Source organism: Ranitomeya imitator, chromosome 8 (genome assembly GCF_032444005.1).
Source record: "Ranitomeya imitator isolate aRanImi1 chromosome 8, aRanImi1.pri, whole genome shotgun sequence".
Taxonomy (NCBI): domain Eukaryota; kingdom Metazoa; phylum Chordata; class Amphibia; order Anura; family Dendrobatidae; genus Ranitomeya; species Ranitomeya imitator.
In genome coordinates, this window is record NC_091289.1 from 65,045,383 (window position 1) to 65,062,217 (window position 16,835).

At 41.0% G+C, this 16,835-nt stretch overlaps 1 protein-coding gene across 1 annotated transcript in view; it reads left to right on the forward strand.

The window, feature by feature from the left end:
• LOC138647784 (cytochrome P450 2D15-like) overlaps positions 1 to 16,835 on the forward strand; it is a 144,861-nt gene that overhangs the window by 107,388 nt on the left and 20,638 nt on the right. The window contains exons 6-8 of the mRNA XM_069737041.1: positions 4,958 to 5,099; positions 6,313 to 6,500; positions 11,925 to 12,066. Coding sequence (XP_069593142.1) covers positions 4,958 to 5,099; positions 6,313 to 6,500; positions 11,925 to 12,066 — 472 coding nt within the window. The remainder of the gene's footprint in view (positions 1 to 4,957; positions 5,100 to 6,312; positions 6,501 to 11,924; positions 12,067 to 16,835) is intronic.

Here is a 16,835-nt window from a genome sequence, read left to right on the forward strand (position 1 = left end):
AAATACACTATTGTAAAGCACAGCTCAGGCCCTATTTAACAGTAAAAATATGTATATTATGGTTGGCGCAAAATGAATTAGAGATGCTTGTTGCCGCTGCAAAAAACAGGACAATAACCACCAGCGTTGTCCAAAATAAATACTATATATAAAAAAGAAACTATAAGTTCGTTTTGCGCTGAACAAAAACAATCTCTACTGGTATTACAACACACTCTGTCCCATATGCCCTAGGGCATGTCTAGAGTACCAAATATAAAAGCACTTCAGAGGTACCTGTAAGAATGGTGAAATAAATCTTCACGGTGGCGGAATTGTTGCACCCGTTGTCCGGGAGAAGCGTGTAGTACCGAAGAAAGAAATATCTTCAGGAATGTAGTCCCGGCCGGTGACTCACATCCCCCTTTTGTTTGTGTCCCCTCTGATGGTGCACAGATAGAGCCGGTGTACGCTCGGAACCTGTGGCGCTGCAGACGCCGAAGCAGGACCTGGCGTGACGTTGGAGATCACGTGCCCGTCTGAGGTAAGGAACGCTGTGTGGACCAATTCCTACGCGTTTCGAAGATCACGGTCTTCTTCGTCAGGGATGGTCCACCAGCGTTATGAGCGTCCTTACATAGAATTTCTACATGAATTTAAAACAGAGCAATTTTTATTATGTAAACGCAAAAAGTTCAACCTCACAATTAAGACCAGTTGGTCTCAATGTGTCTAAATTAAAAATCCATCTGCTTTCAGCCCTGGACATTTTCTTAATATAGTCACCTCTGCGCCAGTCTGGAGGAATAATTTCTAAGCCAGTAACTACAATATCTTTCACCCGTCCATCGTGGTAATCGGCAAAGTGCTTAGAAAGTGGATGTCCACCGAATTTCTTTTTAATATTTCTAAGGTGTTCATTCACTCTAACATTAAGGGGGCGTTTAGTCCGTCCCACATACAATTTCCCACAGGGACATTTTAACGAGTAAATCACCCCTGTGCTAGTACAGGTGATAGAATCACGGATCTTAAATTCTATTTTTCCATTCGAGATGGTACTGTGTTTTGTCATTTTTAGTGATTTACACACTTTGCAATTTAAACATGGGGTGAAACCAGGTTTCTTGTTTCCAGATGCAGAGCCTTTTTTCTGACTGTATATGGGTATTGAAGGGGCAATAGCATTACCCATATTTTGGCTCTTGGTAAAGATGAACCTGGGATTTCGTGGTATTTGGTCTCCAATTATTTTGTCCCCTTTAAGCAGGTCCCAGTGTTTACCCACAATTTTTTTAAAAATGTAGGCATTTGTATTGTACTGGGTGATGATGGGGATATCGGTGAAAACGCTAGTATTATCTCTTTTGCTCTTCATATTACTTTGAATGAGCTCTTCTCGTGATTTGCGTTTCACCACATCTCTTGTATTGGAGAGATGGAATTCATCATATCCCTTTTTTAGGAATTTATTTGTCAGAGTATCTGCTTCTGATTCAAAATCCTGTGGACGTGAACAATTTCTATGTAGGCGGGTAAATTGGCTTTTTGGTATATTTAAAAGCCAACTGGGTAGGTGACAACTTTCTCTAGATATATAGTTTTTTGAATCCGTTGGCTTAAAATAAGTACGAGTATGGATAGTGCCTTCTTCGATAAAAATATTTAAATCTAAAAAGTTGATGGATTGCTGGCTGGTGGATGCGGTAAATTTTAAAAAATATAAATTTTTATTAATTTCTGTTAAAAAATCGTTTAAAGAATCAGGGCCACCAGACCAAATAAACACAATATCGTCAATAAAACGATGCCAGAGGACCAGGTTCTCTCGCAGCCCGCCGCCCCCATAGATGGCAGAGTCCTCCCACTCTCCAACGTAGAGATTGGCATAGGCCGGAGCGAACCTGGTCCCCATAGCCGTACCCCACTGCTGGGAGTAGTAGTTCGCCTCAAAATAAAAATAATTGTGAGTTAGGATAAAATGAATACAATCTATAATAAATGAAATTTGTTCCTGAGGAAGAAGACCAGTCTTATTTAAAAAATACTTTACTGCCTCACAACCTTTTGTGTGTTGAATTACCGTATACAACGAGGTTATATCCAAGGTGCCTAAAATAAAATGCTCTTGCCATTGGACCCCTTTTAAAATTCTCAAAACATGGGCACTGTCCTTAAGATAGGAAGGTAGTGAGGGTACAATACCTTGTAGATGGATATCGACGTATTTAGAGAGATTTGCTGTTAGGCTTTGAATGCCTGAAATTATAGGCCGACCGGGGGGATTTGTTAGATTCTTATGCACCTTAGGTAGATAGTAAAAAATAGCAATCCTAGGGTGCGGAGTATGAATATAATCATATTCATTTTTATTCAATATTCCGCTGTCTAGTCCATTTTTAATCAAAGTTTGCATTTCTTTTATGTATGGTGCTGTTGGGTCCCCTTTTAATTTTTTATACGTCTGTCCATCTGAAAGGAGTCTCATGGCTTCCTCCTGATAGTCAAGTGTATCCAAAATGACTATTCCCCCACCTTTGTCGGCCGGTCGAATTACTATATTTTCTCAGGAACAAATTTCATTTATTATAGATTGTATTCATTTTATCCTAACTCACAATTATTTTTATTTTGAGGCGAACTACTACTCCCAGCAGTGGGGTACGGCTATGGGGACCAGGTTCGCTCCGGCCTATGCCAATCTCTACGTTGGAGAGTGGGAGGACTCTGCCATTTATGGGGGCGGCGGGCTGCGAGAGAACCTGGTCCTCTGGCATCGTTTTATTGACGATATTGTGTTTATTTGGTCTGGTGGCCCTGATTCTTTAAACGATTTTTTAACAGAAATTAATAAAAATTTATATTTTTTAAAATTTACCGCATCCACCAGCCAGCAATCCATCAACTTTTTAGATTTTAATATTTTTATCGAAGAAGGCACTATCCATACTCGTACTTATTTTAAGCCAACGGATTCAAAAAACTATATATCTAGAGAAAGTTGTCACCTACCCAGTTGGCTTTTAAATATACCAAAAAGCCAATTTACCCGCCTACATAGAAATTGTTCACGTCCACAGGATTTTGAATCAGAAGCAGATACTCTGACAAATAAATTCCTAAAAAAGGGATATGATGAATTCCATCTCTCCAATACAAGAGATGTGGTGAAACGCAAATCACGAGAAGAGCTCATTCAAAGTAATGTGAAGAGCAAAAGAGATAATACTAGCGTTTTCACCGATATCCCCATCATCACCCAGTACAATACAAATGCCTACATTTTAAAAAAAAATTGTGGGTAAACACTGGGACCTGCTTAAAGGGGACAAAATAATTGGAGACCAAATACCACGAAATCCCAGGTTCATCTTTACCAAGAGCCAAAATCTGGGTAATGCTATTGCCCCTTCAATACCCATATACAGTCAGAAAAAAGGCTCTGCATCTGGAAACAAGAAACCTGGTTTCACCCCATGTTTAAATTGCAAAGTGTGTAAATCACTAAAAATGACAAAACACAGTACCATCTCGAATGGAAAAATAGAATTTAAGATCCGTGATTCTATCACCTGTACTAGCACAGGGGTGATTTACTCGTTAAAATGTCCCTGTGTGAAATTGTATGTGGGACGGACTAAACGCCCCCTTAATGTTAGAGTGAATGAACACCTTAGAAATATTAAAAAGAAATTCGGTGGACATCCACTTTCTAAGCACTTTGCCGATTACCACGATGGACGGGTGAAAGATATTGTAGTTACTGGCTTAGAAATTATTCCTCCAGACTGGCGCAGAGGTGACTATATTAAGAAAATGTCCAGGGCTGAAAGCAGATGGATTTTAAATTTAGACACATTGAGACCAACTGGTCTTAATTGTGAGGTTGAACTTTTTGCGTTTACATAATAAAAATTGCTCTGTTTTAAATTCATGTAGAAATTCTATATAAGGACGCTCATAATGCTGGTGGACCATCCCTGACGAAGAAGACCGTGATCTTCGAAACGCGTAGGAATTGGTCCACACAGCGTTCCTTACCTCAGACGGGCACGTGATCTCCAACGTCACGCCAGGTCCTGCTTCGGCGTCTGCAGCGCCACAGGTTCCGAGCGTACACCGGCTCTATCTGTGCACCATCAGAGGGGACACAAACAAAAGGGGGATGTGAGTCACCGGCCGGGACTACATTCCTGAAGATATTTCTTTCTTCGGTACTACACGCTTCTCCCGGACAACGGGTGCAACAATTCCGCCACCGTGAAGATTTATTTCACCATTCTTACAGGTACCTCTGAAGTGCTTTTATATTTGGTACTCTAGACATGCCATAGGGCATATGGGACAGAGTGTGTTGTAATGCCAGTAGAGATTGTTTTTGTTCAGCGCAAAACGAACTTATAGTTTCTTTTTTATATATAGTATTTATTTTGGACAACGCTGGTGGTTATTGTCCTGTTTTTTGCAGCGGCAACAAGCATCTCTAATTCATTTTGCGCCAACCATAATATATATATTTTTAAAATAAAAAATAGTTATATACTCACCCCCTGGGATCCAGCGAAACTCTGGCGATGCACGCGCGGCTGCCGCCATCTTTTGTTCCCAGGATGCATTGCGAAATTACCCAGATGACTATATTTACTGACATTATCGGCACTGTCCCCATTGGGGCTCACAGTCTAGATTCCCTATCACTATGCCTTTGGAATGTGGGAGGAAACTGGGGAACCAGGAGAAAACCCTCACAAACATGGGGAGAACATACAAACTCCTTGCAGATGTTGTCCCTAGTGGATTTTAAATTCTGGACCGCAACCCTACAAGGCTAACTGCTGAGTCAACGTGCTGCCCACATATGTCTGAAGCTAGCCTTAGATGCAACAAAACGTGTAAGAAAACATTTGTCAAACATTTATTAAAATTTTAGCTAGTAAACAAGCATTAATGTATTTATTTATTGTCTGCATTTTCATAGGCAAAGGGCGATAAAGACAGCAGTTTTAATGAAAAAAGCCTTGTGGTCACCACAATTGATTTGTTTACAGCTGGCATAGAAACTACAACTACCACATTGAGATGGGCTCTCCTGTTCATCATCCTCTACCCAGAGGTCCAGCGTAAGTAGCTCCAGATATGCATCCAAGATATTAACGACTGGAGGAAGTGAACATTGTGCAGTCGGGGTACAGGACAGAATTGAAGGCGTTGTGCGTAGCAAGTAGATGGCTCCAATTGGTCCACACCTAGATGTGTCATACTCCATTTTCTCTATGGTGGCGTCACAAGACATTGGGTAATCGGTAAGTTGTCCGGGAACCTGACAAGCAAAAAGGAATTGCTAAACATTGGCAGAAACTGTAAAATAAGCACCAAGAAGGTTTCATTTCCTACTTTCACCATTTTGTCTTTACTCAAATGAGTAAGTTTTGTTTGATTCTAAATAAATTCATGCAAACAAAGCTCTCTCACTTTCTTTACAAGTTCTAATGCTTTTGAAAACTATAAAAAAAATAATGTTGTGAAATTCACATTTTTTAAAGGCCTTTTTACATTCGATTTTGTCTGTTTGGGAACACAAAGCACGGTTATATGTTAATTTTTAGAACTGAAGAAAAGGTTCTGCATGATGTGCTTTCTATTCTGTTCTAAACATGGACACATGAAGTAATGCAGATTAACCCCCGTAATAATCAGTGGGGTCCCTCTGCTTCTGTTTGCATCAGTTGTGCAACCAATCCCTTTTTGACAATAATTCCATTTGTCAGCTCCTAAAACCAGAAATGACAAATAGAATATCCATTTGCAAATGTGAACGTAGCCTTAAAGGGCATCTGTCACAAGGTTTTTGCTACCTCATCTGAGAGCAACATAATGTTGGAAAAGAGACCCTGATTCCAACGATGTATCACTTACTTTACTGGGTGCAGCAGTTGTGAAGCAATCTTGGTTCTTAGATGTAGCTTGTAGCAGAGCTCAGAAAGCTGACTCCGCCCACACCAGGCTCTGTGTATATTGTATATTCACAGTAAGCTGCTAATCAGAGGAGGGGGTGTGGTCTGACCACTTGGCACGGGGAGCCAGTCTGTGCTGTGATAATCTCCTGGTGATAAACATTCTTTGTATGGAAACAACAGCATACAGCCTAATAAGTGACACATCCCTGAAATATGTGTCTCAGCACCTACTTCATGCTGTCCTCAGATTATATAGCAAAAACTTGCTGACAGACTTCCTTTAAATAACGACCCAGAAACGTTCTATCAACCCATGTTTAATTTTTTTTTCTTGGCATGGTAATTAATACTAACGCTGTAATATATTCATATTTAGAAAAAATTCACAAAGAAATTGATGAAGTGATTGGTAGAAATAGAAAACCGACAATGGCAGATGTCCTGAGCATGCCTTACACCAACGCAGTCATCCATGAAGTTCAACGCTGCGGGGATATTTTTCCCGTCGCTGCTCATCATATGTCATATAGGAACACAGAAATAGGTGGATATTTCATCCCAAAGGTACACTTTACATTTATATATATTGGATATTATAAATGACCTGATATTCTTTCTTACTGAAATATATTCATCAAAATCATGATCACAATCAAATTACTTCTTTTTCCCCACACATACAATGGAAAAATATTGCTTGAATAAAAAAAAGAGAAAAAGTCTTTACAAAGTGATCTACAATAGTTACAATTTTTAACCATGTAGGCCATGTTTACAAAATGTATTCTTGAAGTTCTGCTCTAGTTGACTGACAGGTCTTTCTCTTTGTTTATGCATAGGTAAAGACATGTCAGTTAAAGGGATTGTGTAGGGAGAAGCCGCTGGGAACCTGCCTCAGAGTAGTCAATCCGAGACGTTCTCCCAGGGAATCTGTCACTGGGTTTTTGCTACTCCATCACACGGCAGCATAATTCAGTGGCAGAGACCCTGATTCCAGTGATATATCACTTCCTTGGCTACTTTATACAGTTGTGATAAAATCACTGTTTTCTGAATATGTGAAAAATCACAGACATCTGAATGGGGCTTTAAACAAATCTAGCTACAATCACACGTGTGTGTGTTTCATGCTGCTGCCCGTAGGTTAGGCAGAATGAATCTGATGACCAGTTCCCTTTAACACCTTCCCACAAATTACATAATTGTACGTCAAGGCTGCATGCGATTTACTGCAATTTGACATACAGTTACGCCATCGAGATGGCATGGCAGGCCCGGGCTGGCAATCTACTGAGGCGGGCATATGCCCAGTGGGCTGGCGGTTCCGAACTGCAAAGTGGGATGCCATCACTTTAAAACTTTTGAATAATTCCCCTGTGTGCGCTCACTTTCTTGGCACCTGCAGCGGCCCTTGTCAGAAGGTGCACTATGGCTGTCACGGCGTACTTGTCAGCGCAGGCAAATGAAACAGCTAGCAAACATAGGATGTGATTCAAAAGTTTGTCTTGTGCTTACCGGTACCAGGGAATCGTGATCTGCTTCTCTGCATGTCCGATACTACACGTGCTGTAGCTCCTCATCCATTCCTGCCCCCCATCGCACGGTTCAGGGTGAGTCCCAAGATAGAAACATTTATGTATATGCAGCATTTACCTGTATAATGTATATGTAATATGTAGGTGATACTGCTACTGCTGAATATATGTTATGTAGGTGAGACTGTGATTATGCACAGCAGTAACAGTATCATCTATATATTATATGTACAGCAGGCTGTATACATTCTATAGGTGATACTGCAATTATACACAAAATAACACTCAGAACTATGATTAAGAACCAGTCGGTTTGAAGCACGTACAGCCATGACTTCCTGGGTTACTCGCCTTTTTTCTAAACTAATGGATTTATACCATAATTTTAACCATGTTATCCATTAAAGATTTGTGTTTTTAAATAATTATTCACCAATGGATCTGTTGCTGAATACTTTTACTTTGATTAAATTATGCACAGCAATTGCTGTAATATACAGTCATGGCCAAAAGTATTAACACCCCTGCAATTCTGTCAGATAATACTCAGTTTCTTCCTGAAAATGATTGCAAACACAAATTCTTTGGTATTATTATCTTCATTTCATTTGTCTTAAATGAAAAAACACAAAAGAGAATGAAGCAAAACATTGATCATTTCACACAAAACTCCAAAAATGGGCCAGACAAAAGTATTGGCACCCTCAGCCTAATACTTGGTTGCACAACCTTTAGCCAAAATAACTGCGACCAACCGCTTCCGGTAACCATCAATGAGTTTCTTACAATGTTCTGCTGGAATTTTAGACCATTCTTCTTTGGCAAACTGCTCCAGGTCCCTGATATTTGAAGGGTGCCTTCTCCAAACTGCCATTTTTAGATCTCTCCACAGGTGTTCTATGGGATTCAGGTCTGGACTCATTGCTGGCCACCTTAGAAGTCTCCAGTGCTTTCTCTCAAACCATTTTCTAGTGCTTTTTGAAGTGTGTTTTGGGTCATTGTCCTGCTGGAAGACCCATGACCTCTGAGGGAGACCCAGCTTTCTCACACTGGGCCCTACATTATGCTGCAAAATTTGTTGGTAGTCTTCAGACTTCATAGAGCCATGCACACAGTCAAGCAGTCCAGTGCCAGAGGCAGCAAAGCAACCCCAAAACATCAGGGAACCTCCGCCATATTTGACTGTAGGGACCGTGTTCTTTTCTTTGAATGCCTCTTTTTTCTCCTGTAAACTCTATGTTGATGCCTTTGCCCAAAAAGCTCTACTTTTGTCTCATCTGACCAGAGAACATTCTTCCAAAACGTTTTAGGCTTTTTCAGGTAAGTTTTGGCAAACTCCAGCCTGGCTTTTTTATGTCTCGGGGTAAGAAGTGGGGTCTTCCTGGGTCTCCTACCATACAGTCCCTTTTCATTCAGATGCCGACGGATAGTACAGGTTGACACTGTTGTACCCTCGGACTGCAGGGCAGCTTGAACTTGTTTGGATGTTTGTCTAGGTTCTTTATCCAACATCCGCACAATCTTGCGTTGAAATCTCTTGTCAATTTTTCTTTTCCATCCACATCTAGGGAGGTTAACCACAGTGCCATGGGCTTTAAACTTCTTGATGACACTGCGCATGGTAGACACAGGAACATTCAGGTCTTTGGAGATGGACTTGTAGCCTTGAGATTGCTCATGCTTCCTCACAATTTGGTTTCTCAAGTCCTCAGACAGTTCTTTGGTCTTCTTTCTTTTCTTCATGCTCAATGTGGTACAAACAAGGACACAGGACAGAGGTTGAGTCAACTTTAATCCATGTCAACTGGCTGCAAGTGTGATTTAGTTATTGCCAACAACTGTTAGGTGCCACATGTAAGTTACAGGTGCTGTTAATTACACAAATTAGGGAAGCAACACATGATTTTTCGATCGGTGCCAATACTTTTGTCCACCCCTTTTTTATGTTTGGTGTGGAATTATACCCAATTTGGCTTTAAGACAATTCTTTTTGTGTTTTTTTCATTTAAGACAAATTAAATGAAGATAATAATACCAAAGAATTTGTGATTGCAATAATTTTCAGGAAGAAACTGAGTATTATCTGACAGAATTGCAGGGGTATCTGTTGTGAATTCCGCTCTTGGGCTCCCTCCGGTGGTTGTAAGTGGCACTTTTGTGAGTTCTGCTCTTGGGCTCCCTCTTGTGGTTTCTAGTGGTATGGCTGCTCCTTGGAGTTAGCTGTCATCAGCTGCCTCCACTTATCGTCTCTTCTGCTCGGCTATTTAAGTCTAGCTCTATCTTCAGCCAGTGCCACTTGTAAATAGTTCCTGGTTGGATTCACATCTCTTTGGAGTTCCCTGTTATCCTGACCAGTTCAGCTAAGCTAAGTTTTTGCTTGCCCTTTTCTGTCCATAGATTGTGGACTTATCCATTCTGTGCTTTCTATGTTTGTCCAGCTTATCAGTGTGAATTAATTCTGTCTTGCTGGAAGCTCTGGGAGGCAGATTTGCCCTCCACACCTTTAGTCAGGTGTGGAGTTTTTTTGGAAACTCTGCGTGGATTTTTGTAGTGTTTTATACTGACCGCACAGTATTCCATCCTGTCCTATCTATTTAGTTAGACTGGCCTCCTGTGCTCATCCTGGTTTAATTCTGTGTATGTCTTTTCCCTCTCCACTCACAGTCATTATTTGTGGGGGGCTAATCTATCCTTTGGGGATTTTCTCTGAGGCAAGATAGCTTTCCTGCTTCTATCTTTAGGGGTAGTTAGCTCTTAGGCTGTGACGAGATGCCTAGGGAGAGTTAGGAGCATTCCACGGCTACTTCTAGTGTTGTGTTGAGCTTAGGGACTGCGGTCAGTACAGTTACCACTTCCTTCAGAGCTCGTTCCATGTTGCTCCTAGACCACCGTATCATAACAGGTATCAATACTTTTGGCCATGACTGTATATATGTAATATACTGTATGTGTGCGAGTATATGAAAATAAGCAGCACTCTGATTAGTTGTGGAAAAAAGTGGAGGACTCTATTAGCCCACGTGCCAACATTTCGGATCCATAACAGAACATTTCACTGCTATGGAATTGAAATGTTACCACAGGGGTTAATAAAGAGTCCTCCACCTTTCTCTTATTTAATTGGTGTGCTGCTTATTTTCATTTTATAAATGCCTGTGATTTAAGGGTACATGTCCGAAAAGCATTTCACCCACTGCTTAATATTTTATGATGCTCAGTTATGACACATATATCAGGGCCTACGTCACCACACAGCACACCCTGGCAAATGCTGGGGCCCTGGACAAATGAGGAGTCCATTAGCCATAGGCGACAAAGTACGCTATGGGGATCATGATTCATGGAGACCCGGTGCCAGCACCAATGCAGTTAAAAACAAAGATGGGTGAGGAAGCTCTCCGCTGATGCTCCCTCTTCCATCATTCCCCTGTTACATCTAAGCTCGGTGATGTCTCAGTGCAGAGGGCATGATGACAACACTACAGCGCATCCTCTGTGCTGATCAATGAAGATACCAGAGCAGCAGGGAATGGGGAGAGGTGAGTAATTGATTATTTATTTTTTAATGTATGGAGCATTATATAGGGCCCATTATACTGTATGAATATGGGGCTCATTATACTGTTTAAAGTTATATATGGGGCTCATACTGTCTGGAATAAAATATGGGCCAATTAGACTGTATGGATCATTATGTGGGTTCATTATACTATATGGACGACTATGTGGTGCCCATAATACTGTATGGAGGATTACATGGTGCCCATAATAATGTATGGAGGACTATGTGGTGCTCATAATACTATATGGAGGACTACGTGGTGCCATAATACTGTATGGAGGATAATTAATACTTTGGGTGCAGCTACATGAATGAAAACATTTAAATATTTTGGCTCCTGGAATGTGACGATAAAATAAACCAAAAAAGGGGGTCATTAAGGAATCTGTCAGCTTACTCTACCCCCTCCTCATCCTGAAACTGACTATGTGTGTAAGTTATGAGTTACAAGAACACAAGTAAATCCATACCTATTATTAAAGTAAATGCTGCCCTGATGAAGACGTCTACTGGAAGTTGGGAAAGTAGAAGCGCCCGGGGCAGTTCCATCTTCATTCACTTATGAAGTCTCTGCAAAAGAACAATGTCTTAGGTTAAAATAGGTATGAATTCACTTATGTTCCTGTGGCCTACATACACATGGAGCTTATTGTTTCATGTCTGGTATATGGTGTTTTTTTTTTTTTTACATATTTTTAGTACCGTAATTGGTGCAAAGTGTGATGTTCCATCGTCATTCTCCAAAAGAGATTTGAAAAAAAATAAATGCTAGATTATATGAAGTAAAAACATACATTTTCATGCGGCCAGAGACACCTATACACCTATTTTTTTGCTGAGGAATAGAAGATAATATCATCTTATGCAGTTTTTTTTGTATTGTATTATTAGGGTACCATTGTTGTCACAAACCTGTCCTCTGTACTGAAAGATGACCGAGTGTGGAAGAAACCCTTACAGTTTTATCCTGAGCATTTTCTAGATGAAGAAGGAAAATTTGTAAAACAAGCAGCATTTCTTCCATTTTCTGCAGGTAAGAAAATAAAAGTCAAATAGATACCGTATCACACTGCAATATGCATAACAATCAGTGCAGGCAAAAATTTATTATTGGCCAGAGCTTCACAACAGATAGGCAAACTACAAATTTCAGCAAAAAAAGGACATTATTTACAATAGCAATAATACATCGTGAAAATGAAATCAAATCATTTTTTATTAATATTTCCAAGTGTTCAATCTGTACAAAATAAAGTAAAGGAATACCCTCCACCCAAACAAACAACTCATCCCTCCCCTCCAATACAGAACGACATTGTAAGGTTGCAGCCACCTCCACTCCTTACTTGCTTTCAGAAAGAATACACAGACATATATGACATATAATCAATACGTACTGTCACTGAACCGTTCATTATTCTTGTCATAAATCAACACGCACGTAATGGAAAATAAGATTTAAATGTATCAATTAATCAGATCCCTAAACCAATTTCCTACCTATCTCCAATCTGTACCACTATCTACATCTTTCAAGACAAACCCTCCTGGCGCTCAAGAGGGAAGGGGCCAGGATCGAGTTTTCTTAGCTCTGGAGCCAATAACTCTTGAAATTTAGGTAAAGCTTCTTTCTTGAGGTATTTTTATTTCATTTTTTGCAATGATCGAATGTCATTTACAGTATTACCCCTTCTTTCAAAATGACGTAACTTTTCTTTCCTGATTGCAAGTGTTTTTCTGCAATCTGTTTTATGACAGTTATGTCATAAGGATGGAAAGGACACAGGAGTTATGCCATCCACAGCGGAGGCCAGCTGTTATTCACAGCTAAGCTCCTGCTGCATGTCGACCTTGCTCCGATCCCAGCACCTTATCCCCTCACATAACACTGTGAGGCATTTAAAAAGATCCCTCCTTTCTCAGCCCATCAGTGCGATCGTAGGGTGACGATGGTTACCTACCAAATACCTGTGGGTCTACTATAAACTTCAGCCTAATAGATTCTGCCCCAATTGGACAGACCATCAGCAGATTTGGCTTTCAGTACCATCTTTATGCCGACGACACACAACTATATACGTCATCCCCTGACCTTACCCACGCTGTACTACAGAACACCAGTGAATGTCCGCAGTCTCCAACATCATGTCCGCTCTCTATCTGAAACTCAACCTCTCCAAAACTGAACTTCTTCTGCTCCCACCATCTACTAACCTCCCTAAATCTGACATTTCCCTCTCCGTGGGTGGCACCATAATAACACCCCGGCAGCAGGCGCGCTGTCTGGGTGTTATGTTTGACTCCGATCTCTCCTTCACCTCCCATATACAATCTCTTGCCCGCTCGTGCCGCTTACACCTAAAGAACATCTCTAGAATCCGCCCTTTTCTCACCATGGAGACAGCTAAAACCCTCACTGTCGCCCTGATCCACTCCCGCCTGGATTACTGTAACGTTCTATTAATTGGCCTCCCCCTCACTCGACTTTCCCCTCTCCAGTCCATCCTTAATGCAGCAGCCAGGGTCGTCCATCTGGCTAATCGTTACTCGGACGTGTCCGCTCTTCGCCAGTTGTTACACTGGCTACCCATTCATTACAGGATACAATTCAAAGTACTTGTTCTCACCCACAAAGCTCTCCACAGTGCGGCACCCCCTTACATCTCCTCCCTCATTTCTGTCTATCAGCCTAACAGACCACTGCGCTCTGCAAATGACTTTCGATTAACCTCTGCACTTATCCGTACCTCCCACTCCCGACTCCAAGACTTCTCCCGTGCTGCGCCAATCCTCTGGAATGCTCTACCCCAAGATATTAGGACCATCCATAATTTGCATAGTTTTAGGCGCTCGCTCAAAACACATTTGTTCAGAGCGGCCTATCACGTTCACTAATTAATCTTATGTTTGTGTGTGTGTAGCCCATTCACTATCCCCATCTATTCCCCAACCCCTGAAGATGGCTGGACCATGATTGTAAATACATCATTGTAAATACACACCTGTACTTTGCATCTCCCCCACCTCATTGTAGATTGTAAGCTCTCACGAGCAGGGTCGTCTTATTTTGCTTTAATTATTGTATTGTTAACGTTGTTACTTATGACTTTTGTGTTTGAAACTGTTAAACTGTAAAGCACTGCGGAATATGTTGGCGCTATATAAATAAAGATTATTATTATTATTATTATTCTGCCAGAAGCAATAGATCTAACAGGTTACCTGTCAAACCCTGACAGGCTAGGTAGTGCAGTGTACTACACAGTATGACAGTGTATTATCAATGCAATCAAAAGATCACATGTTCCCTTGTGGGTCTAGAACATGATTGTGGAGACACAGAATTGTATCTTAATTAACAGACGTTTATTTTTAGCAATCCAAGAAAAATAGACTGTTATCTGTATGTTAGCTTTTGAATTTAGATACAGGAAAGATATATATCTTGGTACCGTGTTAGCCAGTGGATAGAAAAATATTTAGAACTGAGAGTCCTCACTCAGTTATTGATACCTTTTAATGGCTAACTGAAAAGATGGTAACAAATTGCAAGCTTTCAAGACTACTCAGGTATCTTCATCAGGCATAGACGAAAACAAATTCTGAAGAATCACATATTTATGCACAATACAGAACAGAAAATGCCATAGATAAGACAGGTGACGTGTAGCAGAACCACCATTAAGTGAGTGATAAACAGTTGTGTCCATAAATATTGAAAAGTTCATAGATAAGGAGTGTGAATGTTTTATTGTGCTCTGATTGGGGTCTGGTTCTGTTATGATGACCCTACATGGTCTGAGGGACAAATTCCTTAGTTGATGTAAAAAGACATAAATCCATGCGACACATTCATTCCTGCCCTGAGAGTGTCAAATTTCATCATCAGCTTATACTCCCAAACTCTTCTGTCTCTTTGAGATTTGAAGTTACCTTTTAATACAAGTAATTTCATGTCCATAATGCTATGATCGGGGAGCCAAAAATGTATTGCCACAATAGATCCATTCTTTTTTCTCTTATTGTGTGGCGATGTGAATTCATTCTTGTTCTAAGCTTTTGCCCTGTCTCCCCCACATACAGACCCCCAGTTGGACATTTAGTACAAATGTTTAAGTACACCACATTGTGGTCATTATAAATGGACTGGTTTTGCATTTTTTCTGGCTGCAAGGAAAGGTTCCTGCAGCTGTTGGAGATGACAGGGAGCTTCTTAGATTTGGGGGCTGCCTAAAACACAGTAGTGGGGGTCTGGAAAAATGGATTGTAAGCGGCCATCTTTTTAACCTCAGAAAGACCTTTCTGAATCGGAGCTGCCATCCAAGAATAATTCAAAACCAAATTACAAGAGCAACTAGAATATCAAGGAATCACCTGCTACATTACAAAGCTAAAGAATAAAATAATAGGGTGCCTCTAGTAGTCACCTACAATCCAAATCTGGAGGTGCTAAGGGGAGCTGCATGAAAATTACAACCTTTACTACAAAAAGATGCCATTAAAAGGTATCAACCACTGAGGACTCTCAATCTAATATATAAAGCTGAATGTGTGTATGTGTGTATGTATGTATGTATGTGTGTATGTCCGGGATTGGCATCTGCACCGTTGCAGCTACAGCCACAAAATTTTGCACAGTCACGCGTCTGGACCCCGAGAGCATCATAGGCTATGTTGTGAGGTGAAATTTTAACCCCGCGCGTTCCAATTCACCAAACAATTTTGCCCCTATCTACATAATGGGGAAAAAGTGAAAGGAAAAGTGTTGGAGGCGTCGCAGCTACAGCCACAAAATTTTGCACAGTCACACGTCTGGACCCTGAGAGCGTCATAGGCTATGTTGTGAGGTGAAATTTGAACCCCGCGCTTTCCAATTCACCAAACAATTTTGCCCCTATCTACATAATAGGGAAAAAGTGAAAGGAAAAGTGTTCGAGGCAAATTGACAGCTGCCAGATGTGAACAAGGGGGACTTAAAGAGTGAGAGCGATGGCGCCAAAGAGTATATACCATACAGTTGCTAAGGTGGGGCCCCGACATGGGATACTCACCACACACGGGGATATGAACACACACACAAAAGGCGCCACACACTACCACGTGCTTGAACACATATACCACCCTCAGCACACATTTCACCACACATACACCAACCTCGCCACATAAAAGTCGAAACACAAAAGTCGACGCTCAAAACTTGCCACGCGCAAAACTCGCCACATGCAAAACTAGGCTCACGCAAAACTCGCCACACGTGCAAAACTCACCTCATAGAAATCTCGCCACATGCAAAACTTGCACACGCGGAAAAATTGCCACATGCAAAAGTTGCCTCACACAAAACTTGCACATACTCAAAACGCACCACACATAAAACTCACCACGCGCAAAACTCGCCATGCGCAAAACTTGCTGCACACAACTTGCTACACTAACCTGTCACATGCAACTCGACACATAAAAAGTTGCTACACGCATGTCGCCACACAAAACTCATCTCACAAAAGTCGCTACATGCATGTTGCCACATGCAACTCAACACACTCAACTTGACACATGAAACTCGCCCTAAAACACACACAAGTCTGGTATTATCCTTCAAAAATAAAAATCTGATTAATAAGCAGACAAACTACAAGAGCAACAAATGTACCATATAGGAAATATGGCAGCTGTCAGTCACATGACCTGTCTATTATGTGTATGCGTGAGCTAATATATACTGCCAGGGGGGAGGGCTTCCTGTTGGCGGGGGATTTATCAGGCTGCCAATTTAGCTTACAAATACTGAGGTAAAAATAC